Below are 12,323 nucleotides of genomic sequence, written 5' to 3' on the forward strand. Positions count from 1 at the left end.
GCGGGCGGCCCCGCTTACCTCCGTCGCGGATGACGAGGGAGTGGAAGGCGGCGGAGCTCTCGAGGCGCAGGGCCGCCCCCCGGCCCACCACGGCGGCGCGGCGGGTGTCGGAGCCGGGTCGCCACGGGGCGAGGTGCGGGGCGGCCTCCGGGCAGGGCCCTGCAAGAGACGGACGGCGGCGGCAGCGGCGGCGGGGCGCGGAGGGGCGCGGAAGGGCGCGGAGGGGCGCGGTACCGACCTGATGCGCTGCCGCCGCTCGCTGCTCCCCGCCGCGTCCCCCGGCGGCGCCGGGACCGCCCGCGGGTGCGGGTCCGGGTCCGGCGCGAAGGGCAGGAGGAGCCGGGGCTCCCCGCGGTCGGCGCGTCCCGGGCGCCGCCGCAGCCGCTACCTGCTGCCCGCAGCCGCGGAGCCGCGGGGCAGCCCCCGCCCGCAACACGTGCGCCGCGCCGGCTCCTTCGCCGCGGCTTTGCACGGAGCCGGCGCAAAGGCACATTTTGCTTTCGATGCGTTTTGGGGTTTTTTTGTGGTGGGTTTTGTTTTTTTTTTTTTCCTTTTTTTCTTCCCTCCACTTAACCTAGCAAGACCGAAAACAGAAATCCCCCCCTCCCCGGCTCCGCACAACCCCGGACACGGCGAGGCAACCACAACAGCAGGACGAACAGAGAGCCGGCGAGGAGAAAACCCCAGCGGCAGATCGACGAGAAGCACCGGCGGGTTTCAAACTTCGGCTGCAAAGACCGCTTACCTATCCCCGGCAGCGCCGAGCCGCAAACTTTGCACGCCGCCTCTCGGGAGCTCCCGACCCGGGCTGCTGGGCACCCCGGCTGCAGGCAGCAGAGGCAGGGGCAGGCAGGCGCAGGCAGCTCCCGCTCCTCCGCTCCGGCTGCCTCCCCTCCGCCTCCCTATTTATATCCATCTTCCAACCGCTGGCGGTGCCCGCACTGTTTACGGCGGCGGAGCTGCTGGCTCCTCCCAGCCGGGGACGCTCCCTCCAGCCTGGACGTATATCTGCGACCGGCGCCCAGATGCTCGGGGCAGGGGAGAGCCCCGCTGCCCGCACGCAAAGGTCTTCCCCGGCTCCGAGCTCCTGGGGGCTGCGGGCTCCTCGCCGGACTGACCCCCCGGGGGAGCGGGGAGCGGGGCGAGTCTCAGCCCGGGGAGGGCCCTTGGGGCTCTGTGCAGCCCCGCAGACCGCCCGGCTGGGCTCGAACGCCCCATGCAAAGTGTGCGGCTGGGGGGCCAGCTGCCTCCCCGAGAAGGGCAGGGGGCTGAGGCACGCCAGCCCCCAGACCCTGATGTGGTCACCGGGGCTTGGCATGCCTTGGCCCTTCTTGGGAGGCAGCTGGCCACTCCGGCACCTTCCCGCGGGGGTGTTTTGCCCTGTGCTGTCCTGCCGTCTGGCAGATCTACGGAGAACGCTGTAACCTGGCGGTTGCAAAAGTTCCCCTGACACTGGGTGAGCAGAGAGGTATCTGCCACCTCACCTCCCATCACCGGACCAGATCAACCTGTAGTCAGAGCCCGTGGTGAAAGAGAGGAAAAGCCTTAGAAGGTGCTCTGACAAGACACGGCCTCAAGGAAACCCCTGTGCTTTCATCCCCGTGGCCTGGGACTGCGTTCCTGGCTTTTGCAGGTTCCTGCCTGGACTCCAGTCTCGGTGGACACGGCACCGCCTACAGAAGGACCATCACGCCCTGGTTTGTTTCCCATGAACCAGAATATCACATTTTTTATGGGCTCTAAAATATAGCATAACTGAGCTTCCTGGGGACGCATAAAGACAGGTAACTGGTTGCTGCGGCCACTGCCTTCTCCCTCCCAGAGTCCACACGTAATCCCTCAGCTCCGCTCCAGAGCCCAACGTCCAGAGAGGACGAGCCAGAAGCAGGCAGGCAACAGTGCCAGCCACTGCTCCTGCCCAGGGCCAAACCCAAAGAGGTGCAAAGCCACAGGTGCTGCCGATCTCAGAGACATTTGTGTGCCATCATCTGGTCAAACTGTTCCAATCTGTCACCTCGGAAATTTATTCTGGTGCAGGATTTCTTCTGACGGAGGGCACAAAGAGGCTATAGTTATGTTAATAAGGAGCAAGTGCTGTCAGACAAAATAGGAGAACAGACTGGAAGCAGGGGGGTGGGCGAGGGGCACGGCCATGCCCCACGCTCCAGACAACAGCTCTGGAGCGGGAGCAACACTCACTTGTGCTAAACAAAACCCATCCGCTCTCTTACACCCTGTCCTGAGACCCAGAGTATTGCTGAATCTGAAGATAAGCATCCAGCCTAGAGAAACAAATCCAGATAACACTCCCTCATTTCAATACTCCATAAATACAGGGAAACATTAGAGCTGCCACCTTTGCTACCGGCTGTTCATCTATCATTTAGTGCTGGCACTTCTAGTCCTGTCTCAAATAGCTTTTGTCATTTTCCTTCCAAAAAAGCGGCATTAGTCAGCGTTGTGCCTCCTTCTTATCTGAATATGACATATATGAATGCGGGTCATGGGAAAGCAGAGCTGTTATCAGAGGTATAGGAGGCTGTGCTCAAATTTTTTGGAGAAGGATTTATCTGCTGGTGGAAGTTTCAGGCAAGACAAGACAAACAGGAGTATTTTGTCTTAAAACACACTAACTAAATTCTCTGAATTCAACGGTTCTAGAAGTGCAAGATTTGAGGTAGGAGAGGACTTGAACCTTTATTTTACACCTGTCGGGGCCCTAGAGATCTCATACCTCTTTATTTAAAATATTTACTCTGTGCAAAAGATTTCATAGACTCGCAATCTAAATAAAAGGCAACAACGATTAATCTAACATAGGAATTGTGGAAATAAATGTAGCACAAGCTTTGGTTCACGCTAAACTTTGTTCAGGCCTTATGAAATGATCAGCAAAGCCAAAGTCACTCCGGCTTACGTGGGACTCTTCCTGAACAAGAACCCAGTATTTTTAAGGCGCGAGAACTGTTTAAATCCTTCAGAGCCATTTTCCCTCTGTAGCCTCAAAATCCACAGCAAGACAGTGGTCTGTTTCTTTTTTTTTCCCTGAAAGAAGTACTTTCAGGTGAATTATTTCAGTGCCATTTCCCCCTGTATTAAGTTTTCAGTGGCCTGAGGAAGAAAATTTCAGAGTAAATGAGACTGGACGTATCATCCTGTTTTTCTAAAGACTCCTGTCTCGTTTTAAAGAAAACACAGAAGCACCTATTGTTATCTGTAGTTTGGCGCTCAGGAGCTAAACTGTTTTCCTTTCACTCTTTTCCAAATTTCATTTTTCGAGGCGATTTTTGTTTTGCAGCAGCACGGGTTTGAAGCCTACACCACCGCGCTCGGTTACAGGACACATCCTCGGCGCAAGAACGTTTCCAAACATCCTCGAGCTGGCAAGCGGGAAATCATGACTAACACTCACTGCCTCAAACATATGGCCGGCGTAACTCTTCCTCGCAAAAATAACCAACCCAAACCCTCCTTCGAGTGTTATTGTTGGTTATAAACTAAAGTTTAGCTTTCTAACAAACAAAAACGGGTCATTTTCTGAAATGGGCCACCAGGTATGAGGCAACCTCGACCGTCTTGCGTCTCGGCGTGTCGCAATGACTGTGATGCTTTGCCTGCAGACACGACCGTAACGTTCAGTAACAAATATCGATGGCTGGCGAGGTTTCATTTTAAGGCAACGGCAGAAAACAAAGCTGCTCTAAGTGAGTCAGCGGTGGATGAATTGACTCCCAGGGCACAAACGCCTCTTCCCAGAAACACAGGTCTCGCACACGAACGCAGAGAGGATGGTTCCTCCTCTGTACGTGATTTCCCCGGGCACGCTCCCTCGCTGGACGGTTTCCTGTTTCCTTCTTACTACTTAGAGAAAGGAAGGAGAAGCGGAGTCAGCATCCCCTGAGCAACACCCCGTTCCCACGGAGCAGGGAACTGGCGGCATCACGGGGTAACTCCGGCTGTGCGGGGCCCGGGGCGCCGGTTTGGCTGCCCCCAAACCTCCGTCTCCGGAGCGCACCCCCACCCACCCCTCAACACCACCCCAAAACGGGCACCGTTCCGCCGCCTGCCCGCACGGGGAAAACGGGCAGCCACGGGCGGCGCGCGCCCTGCCCCTGCGGCGCCGCGGACGGCCGGGAGGCGTCGCCCTTGCACAGCCGCTGCCCGCCCCGCGCTGCCCGTCCCGCTGCCCGTCCCGCTGCCCGCCCCGCGCTGCCCGTCCCGCTGCCTGCCCCGCGCTGCCCGTCCCGCTGCCCGTCCCGCTGCCCGCCCCGCGCTGCCCGTCCCGCTGCCTGCCCCGCGCTGCCCGTCCCGCTGCCCGTCCCGCTGCCCGCCCCGCGCTGCCCGCCCCGCTGCCTGCCCCGCTGCCTGCCCCGCGCTGCCCGTCCCGCTGCCCGTCCCGCTGCCTGCCCCACGCTGCCCGTCCCGCTGCCCGTCCCGCTGCCTGCCCCGCGCTGCCCGCCCCGCTGCCTGCCCCGCTGCCCGCCCCGCTGCCTGCCCCGCCCGTCCCGCTGCCTGCCCCGCTGCCCGTCCCGCTGCCTGCCCCGCGCTGCCCGTCCCGCTGCCCGCCCCACGCTGCCCGTCCCGCTGCCCGTCCCGCTGCCTGCCCCGCACTGCCCGCCCCGCTGCCTGCCCCGCGCTGCCCGTCCCGCTGTCTGCCCCGCTGCCCGCCCCACTGCCTGCCCCGCCCGTCCCGCTGCCTGCCCCGCGCTGCCCGTCCCGCTGCCTGCCCCGCGCTGCCCGTCCCGCTGCCCGTCCCGCTGCCTGCCCCGCGCTGCCCGTCCCGCTGCCCGCCCCGCGCTGCCTGCCCCGCGCTGCCCGCCCCGCTGCCTGCCCCGCACTGCCCGTCCCGCTGCCCGTCCCGCGCTGCCCCGGCTCCCTCCTCCCGGTGCAGGTAAACCTGCCTGTGCATCCTGGAAGCAGGGGACGCGGGCCATTAGCTCCTACATTATACTAATTAACAAATGAGATTTTTGTCATTATTATTTTTGTTCCTCTTCCCAGCCGCATTTCCTGCAATTCTCCACTTTTTTTTTTTTTTTTTTTTTTAAATTCATTTTACGTTTTCACCACAGCGTTGCTGTTATTTCCGCAGGTAACCCCCAGCTCGGAGCAGGGGAGCGGAGCACATCAGCTGCTGGGGGGGGCTGAAGGGCTGGCACGGCCGGGCCCCTGGGGAGCGGTGAGCAACACACCGCGAATGCTCGCATCCGAGCTGTGCTCAGGGGCCGCCGTGGGCCTGGCAGCCCCACCGAGCCAGGCACCGCCTTACCACAACGTGGCTTTTATAGTGCCTGTATTGACTCCCACAGACCGTCTCCTTACAATGGCCCATCTGCGGCGACTGCCCTCCGCACGCCGTACAGGCCCTCGTCTAGCGTCTCCTCTTCTGCAGAGAGCGACTGCCTCCTACCCGCCTCATCACAGACCTCCTGCTTAGGGTTGAGCACTCTGAGCCCTGGCTCTAGCTCAGCCCCAATGCTGAGTGCCGGCTCCTGGCACAACACGGGACCACCGCGTACCGGATTGCAGCCAGTGATGTCCACCCCTCGCCGGCACCCCTCGCCCTGGCAGCACGGAGCCTGGCCTCACGACTCCGCTCAGCCAGCACCAGAAAGCATTTGAGATACCAAAATCACCTCTCCTCCTTATATACCTACCACTTTGTTCCACTTTGGGCTTTAACGATGTTTTCCTTGGTTTAAGCATTTGCTTCTTGAGCAGAGAGAAGGCCTTGGACTGCTGAGCTTCAGACAACACTCCCATATTCCTGAGGAGCTGAAGCACCCTGCGTAGCAAGAACGGCTTCACCTTGTGCTGGGCCACCTTGAGAGGACCGATACGAATTTTGGGCAGGTTGACTTCTCGATCACAGTTATAAAACCGAAAGAGATTCCAGGCCAAGCTAGGTCCAAAGGTATCCATTAAAATATATCTGGAAAGTTTAAGGAGCATGTCACAGGACAGCCGCTTTTCTTGTGGTTTCTGGCCCAGGTTCTGACTTAGCAAACTTCTCCTTCCTTGGTGACTCAGGAGAGAACGGCTCCTGAACAGGCTGGAGGGTTTGTACGAGCCCACGGTCCCGGGAAGGGTTTTCTTACTGTGCAACAGTCCTTCATAATCCATATCCCACAAAGAACTGTTGGGATTCAGGCTATGTTCTGAAATAATCGTAAATACAGTAAAACCTATTAAACATAAAAAAAACCCGGTGGGTTTGTTTCTTTAAACAATACATATATAGATCTCGCTATATTTATCAATGTTCTGCTGTAGCCCTGGATACAGTGCAGATTGCTACGCTACTTTGACAAACTTACTGAATGTTTCGACAGGCCGAATCAGTAGATTTGCAATAGATAGGGTTTTAGGTACTAGAATGTAGTAATGATTATTTGTAATTTTTTATTTAAACTAATGTTTTCTGTAACGCTCAGGAAAACTATCTTTGTTATACATTACATACACTCCAGAGTACACAGATTCCTAAAATAAACCCCCAGTCACCAAAAGAGTACGTACTATTCCATATACATTTTCTGAAAAACATGAAGAAAAACAATGATTCCTATATCAAAGACTATAAAAGCCTTTTTCAAACATGACTAAGGAAGGAAACTTCTGCGCTCCTGCTGGGCTGTTTGCATGTTGGGTCCAGCCCCAGGGCCCAGCACAGCCTCTAGGTTTCCAATAGATACAGGCCGGGTTTAAATGAAAAAGGCTCAGTTTTGCTTTCTAGGCGCTCTCTCTAGTCTCTGCCTGCTGATTCAAGCCGTTAGCCTGGTGTACAGGCTTAAGCTGCAGCTGCTCAAAGGCCACAGTAGCTTCATCCTGCGGACAAGAAGGTACCGGCACGGGAGAATCCCGACTCTCCGGAGCTTAAATTTGCTTCTAAGGCAGTGCCCCTACCCAGCTCTCCTTCATTCAGGCTGAGCCTGAAGGTTCAATTCACACCCTGAGAATTGACCAATAAAACAATTAAATGCAACATAAGCAGGCTGGGACTTCATGATAAGTAGGGCTGCAAACACACAAGAAAGCTCTAATAATTAAAAGGGACAAGGGACCCAAAACTTAATTGCATCTTGCCAGAAGTGTTTGAAATAGTTAATGTTTTAACATAACGGCATACTGCTAAAGGCTGGAGGTCACCTCCTGGGAGCCCCGGAATGTGCCTGCAGCCTTCCCTTTCATTTCTAAGCAGAGGACAAGATTTTTAAGAATGTTCTTCTGTTTCCTAGAGGTGGATCCCAGACCAGCATGTTTGAGAAGCTTTGGGTGTTTTTTTATTTGATTTCAAGATTAAGGTTATCAGCTTCAAGTAGTCGTGACTTACGGTCCAGGGGATTGCTTGCGTATTGTGATCGTATTAGTTAAGTATTCTACTATTACGTTGGAATTTTACGTATCAAAATGCACATTTATGGCTGTAATTCATCCCTGAAATATAACCCTGTAGTACTTAGGAACTGCAAAATATGACTGCTAGGACTAGATGGCAGCGGATAACTCAGGAATGTCATAACGAAAGCAGCATTTTGCATCTTCACTGCGTCTTTCATTCAGAGCAATCAATAGCTATTGCGAGAACCCTATTCATAAGACCCCCGAGAGATCAATGAGCTCTTCCACTGCTTTACCGATGGGCTGGCGCGGAGGGGAGCAAACCGCTTGTGCGAGATCCCCGGGAGGAACGAGGAGAGAAGAAGGAGGGACCCAGCTCCGGGAGGACCCCAGTAATACGGGGTCCATATTAACCCCCTCCTCCTGCGCGGATGTGTTGGGGGGCAGATGGTCCCTGCAGAGAAGGACTGCACGTACCGCTGCCATCCGACCGGCGCCGGTCTGAGCCGAAGGGAAAGGGCTTTGGGGCAGACCCAAAACGTCCCTAGGTGCACCTAATGGCACCGCTGCAGCGGAGTGACTTGAAACGTAAGCAATGTTAAAATCTTTAAGCAGGTCTGCAAGCCTTCTAGAAGAAACTGCTGTGTAAAACGTTATTTTGAAGAAACAAAACTTTGGATCAATGTCTTGTCTTCAAAGGCAGCCCTTAAACTAAAAAAGGCCTGAGGAACTAAAGGAGAAAATAAACTCAGGGCCCAGTGCACGCAGTCACCTCCAAAGCCACAGTCAAATCATGCCGTCTGTGTCTGGAAGCCAAACTGGAAACCAGAGGCGTGTTTCCCTCCGCTTTTTCTTCAGATAAAAGTAAGGGTTAGCCCTGGCAGCCACCCTCCTTCTCCTCTCCGGGGACAGCTACAGCCTGGGCAGCCCTCGCTGCCAGCCCGGGGCCCCAGCCTCGCCGGAGCGGCCTCAGCCCATCCTGGGCCATAAATACCAGCGGCCGAGGCTGCGGAGAGCGGACCGCTCCCGGCCCGCGGCACGCACCGGGGGGCTCGGCCCCGGGGCGGCCGCAGCACCGCCTTGCCTTCTCCTCCCCTCCTCCTCCCCCTCCTCCTCCTCCTCGCCAGCACTGCCCACCCCACCGCCGGGCCCTCGCCGGGAGACGGTCACCGTGCGTGGCTACTGACTGTTGACGCTCGTCGCCTGCGCCCCGGGCCTGGCGCCCACCAGCAGCAGCAGCAGCAGCAGCGGGAGCAGCGGCGGCAGCAGCCGGGCGGCGGCGGGGCTCCTCGGGGGGCCCAGGGCGCTCCTCGGGGGGCCCAGGGCGCCCCGCGGCCGGTCCCGCCCGGGGGGGCCACCTGCAACACAGACACAGGGGTTGGCCCCGCAGAGCCCCCCCCCCCCCCCCCCCGCCGCCTCCCCCAGCCCGCTTCCCCCTTTGCGGCGGCTCCTTACCTGCCTGCGCCCGGCGGAGCGGCATCGCTGGCGGCGCTCCCTCGGCTGCCGGCCCGGCAGCCCCGGCGGAGCGCGGCCCGGCCCCGCTGCAAACCCAGCTCCCCCTCGGCGCGGAGCTCGGGCGGCTGGGAGGCTGCCCGGGCTGCGGCAGGAGGGATTTCCCCCCACCTGGACACAAGGGCTTGGTTATGTCGAGAGCTGCCGCCAGCCGGCACTTACCAGCGCTGCCCCGCGGCACAGCGAGGAGCGGAGATGCTCTGGCCTCCGCCGAACGGAAAAACTTCAGCCGCGTCCCACGCAGAGCAGAAGAGCGAGCACACCTTTCTGTTCAGCAGACCCCCGGTAAAGCTACAAGGGCAGGGGACAGAGCGGCCCAGACCAGGACTTGCCGACTCTACTACAGGGACCCAGAGTTTTACTTTAGAAAGCACCGTGCTGCCCGCTCACAGCCTACCACACCGCTGGGTCGTAAGGAAATCCAGAACAAAGCGTGTTTACCTTTACAGGCACCAGAAGACAATTTACAATTAATGTGCTGAAGGTATAGGGGTCTTCTTGGGTTTTCCTCTTTTTTGTTTGGGTTGTGTTGGGGTTTGTTTTTTTTTCGTTAAAGACAGCAGGTACGTTACTCTAGCACTTTCTGCAAAATTAGTCTGGTTACTGCAGGAACCCAGCTTCAAAACCAGACGTTGCCAGAGGCCAAGTGTCAAAGGAGCGGCGCTCACTCTCCTCACGTGAGGGTGAGCTTGTCCTTTTTACTGGTGTGGCACAGCTACGAGTCCCAAACGTGGCACAGCTGAAATACAACCTCCTGCTTTGAAATTCACACCCATCTGACCTAAGAATTACTGCCGGACTTCGAAAGCAATAAATAGTAAGCAGGTAGTTTCAGTGCTTGGCCTCATTCCCCAGTAGCGGAGCGCCCACCATCAAAGAGCCCCCCTACCCTTAACCAGTGCTGGGAGTACAAAACGACTGCATCTGCAACACAAGAAATTTTCAATTAAAATGACAGGTGAATTCCACAAAGAAGGACATACAGAGAGAAGCTAAATGGACTTAAACGAGATCATCAATTTACATTCATGAGAATAGACCTAGGGAAGAAAACATTTTCCAAATGAGAACAATCACGGTTTACTGCCGAACGAATAACCAGGGGAAGAAAGTGCATTGGTTCTCTACTTCTATGTTTAGCACCATTTAGAAAAAGCAAGTAGGATGCAGAGTTTACAAAAGATGCGTACAAACACTAAGCGTAAATACAGGTTTGGGCATTTAGAAAGCTAAAGGGTCAGCGCCCAAGTTACAAGAATCACATGGAAGAACGAGGAAGAAAAATGCAGCAGAGGCATCGCAGGTAACAGGTCTCCATGTGAACACAAGTTAAATTTATAACAGTTACATAAATTTAAAAAGGATGCATACCGAACTCCTTGGAAAATGCTACCTTTGAAGTTGTAACAAATATTTTCCTCCGGCTTTTTCAAAGGACAAACACTAGACAACTACTGACAGAAAAACAGATGTGCCACATCTTACCTTCCTGAAAAAAAACTGTACGTCATACATGGCTGTACCGTATGAACAAAGACAGCAAGTCACGCAGGAAAAATGGATAGAGCATCCACATCAAGAAAAAAATGTTAGTGATCGCTTACACCCTTGGAAGACCCATTGCATAATTTATCCAGGCACAGACAGCCATTTTTACAGTGACACCTCGGTAGCTCTAAAATAGGCACAACAAGTTCTCGTAAAGGCCCACAATACATTTAAATGAGAGAATGTTAGCAGTTTGCTGGAACAGACTATTTTTTTTAGCCCAAAGTTTCTCTTTCGTAACCTCACATCATCCCCTGTCCCATCATTTAAAAATTCTGTTCTGACCTTTTTTCTTTAAGCAAAGTAGTTGCTTTAAATTACTTTAAATAAGTAGTTTCATGAGTTGGCTACAGGTTTTTCAACCAGTAATTCTGATGTCGACCAGCAGTAGTGTTTTGAAATGCCTGAAATAGCCATGCTTTGATACAAGTTTACAATATAAAGCAGCTCACGACTACTATTTATTTTGTGTAAAGGCTGTGTCAGAAAATTATAAAAAATTCAGAATTCACTTAAGAACTATTGGATGGGAATAGGGCTACAAGGAAAATTATTTAAGGGACCAAACAAGTAAAAAAATTATTTAATTAAAAGAGAGGGAAGAAGATCCATACCAGTGGATCACTGATAGGTCATTAACATTTTAATTAACAGCAAAACGTGTTAGTTAAATGTAGATGAACTTTGCAAAGCAAAACAGACGACGCAAAAGCTAGAAGAAACAGCAAGGCACCTCTGAGAATTAGTTAGGCAGGAATTTGGACAAATAAAAGATAGAAGTAGAAATTTGTGTTCAGCCAGAACACCGTGAACTCAGGCTGCATGTGCAGAGACCACGGGACACGCATGACAGTGTTGAATTCAGATTTGGGGCTCGCATTGACAGAGGAATACTGACAAAAAGCAAAGCAAATGCAAGGACAAGTCACAAAATGACTGCAGGAGTTAGAAAAGTAGTAATTTAAAAGAAAAAATTAATCAATTTATAGGGAAAAGGTAAAAGTACCAGTTTGAAGTTAAAAGGGTAGCTAGACGGGGTCATGAGGCGAAGAAACATTGTAGGCTGAAGTTTTCAGAGCAACACAAAGTTCCATGTGGGTCTCAAAAACCACTGCCTAACGAAGGAAAAATCCCCCACGTCATCACTACACGGACAGGCTTACGCTTTCAAACGTTACCTTGAATACCTACACCACAGACATTAGCTTTGTTTCCACAGGGCTATAGTCTCAGGAAGAACACGTGTAGAAATGGAAGAAAATCCACGGTGGATCTACGAAGGTGCAAAATAAAACAAACAAACAAACATGCATCTGAACGTTTATTTAAAATACAGGCGGGAAGCGGCAAGCTTGAGGTGATGATTAGGCAAAACCTGCCAATTTTGGCTGGAATAGTCACCAAGAGAACAGCTGGGGGCCCTGCTGCTTGGGACATTGAGAACTCAAGCCTGGACGACACAGATGCACAGATCCAAATTCTAAGGATCCAGACGACGTGGAGCAGGACGGGTGTCCTCATTTCCCCCCACTGTAGAGTGAAAATAACAGTTTTTCTCCTTTTACAGTAATAGGCCCAAGTCAGTAATCAAAGACAATAGACACACTCACAGTGCCGAAAATTAACTGCAGGCCTGTTATAAGGACTCACGACAACTATGTTCAAATGTTTCTTCTAGGCAATGAATCATGATTTTTTTGTTACTTAAAACCAGCTGAACACCATTTAAAAACAATCTCTTTTACATTTGATTTACATACCAAGCTTCATGGAAATGTGGCTTTGTACTTTAGGAGAGTTTTCCTTGAAAGGAAGGAATTAAATAATGAATTTCAAGTTACTCTATCAAGTAATCTGTACTTCACACTTCCCTTGTGTATGAAAATTATGCGCCAAAGAAGATTCAAAAAAATTCAGCAAGC

At 53.6% G+C, this 12,323-nt stretch overlaps 3 protein-coding genes across 3 annotated transcripts in view; all 3 read right to left on the reverse strand.

Moving 5' to 3' along the window:
• CEMIP (cell migration inducing hyaluronidase 1) overlaps nucleotides 1–848 on the reverse strand; it is a 116,173-nt gene extending 115,325 nt beyond the window's left edge. Inside the window, exon 1 of the mRNA XM_076347903.1 lies at nucleotides 746–848. The gene's annotated coding sequence lies outside the window, so the exon portion shown is untranslated. The remainder of the gene's footprint in view (nucleotides 1–745) is intronic.
• LOC143165209 (cell surface hyaluronidase CEMIP2-like) overlaps nucleotides 1–1,491 on the reverse strand; it is a 51,848-nt gene extending 50,357 nt beyond the window's left edge. Inside the window, exons 1-2 of the mRNA XM_076348663.1 lie at nucleotides 1,359–1,491; nucleotides 19–159 (exon numbers count right to left, since the gene is read on the reverse strand). Coding sequence (XP_076204778.1) covers nucleotides 19–159; nucleotides 1,359–1,491 — 274 coding nt within the window. The remainder of the gene's footprint in view (nucleotides 1–18; nucleotides 160–1,358) is intronic.
• Nucleotides 1,492–5,318: 3,827 nt separating this feature from the next.
• On the reverse strand, nucleotides 5,319–8,851 carry LOC143165211 (uncharacterized). Its single transcript, XM_076348664.1, has 3 exons — nucleotides 8,797–8,851; nucleotides 5,575–6,158; nucleotides 5,319–5,492 (listed from the first exon to the last, which is right to left on the reverse strand). Exons 1-3 carry the CDS (start codon nucleotides 8,819–8,821, stop codon nucleotides 5,319–5,321), a joined length of 783 nt encoding a protein of 260 aa, XP_076204779.1. The 5' UTR covers nucleotides 8,822–8,851.
• Between the last annotated feature and the right edge of the window lie 3,472 nt (nucleotides 8,852–12,323).

Source organism: Aptenodytes patagonicus, chromosome 10, assembly GCF_965638725.1.
Source record: "Aptenodytes patagonicus chromosome 10, bAptPat1.pri.cur, whole genome shotgun sequence".
Lineage (NCBI taxonomy): Eukaryota > Metazoa > Chordata > Aves > Sphenisciformes > Spheniscidae > Aptenodytes > Aptenodytes patagonicus.

Excerpts from the sequence above, each read along its gene's own strand:
- LOC143165211 (XM_076348664.1), bottom strand. The coding sequence starts at position 8,821 with ATGCCGCTCCGCCGGGCGCAGGCAG. Across the intron at positions 6,159-8,796 it reads GCTCCGCCGGGCGCAGGCAG|AACATAGCCTGAATCCCAAC; the intron begins GTAAGGAGCCGC and ends CGATTATTTCAG. Across the intron at positions 5,493-5,574 it reads GAGTCGTGAGGCCAGGCTCC|GAGCCGGCACTCAGCATTGG; the intron begins GTGCTGCCAGGG and ends GTGTTGTGCCAG.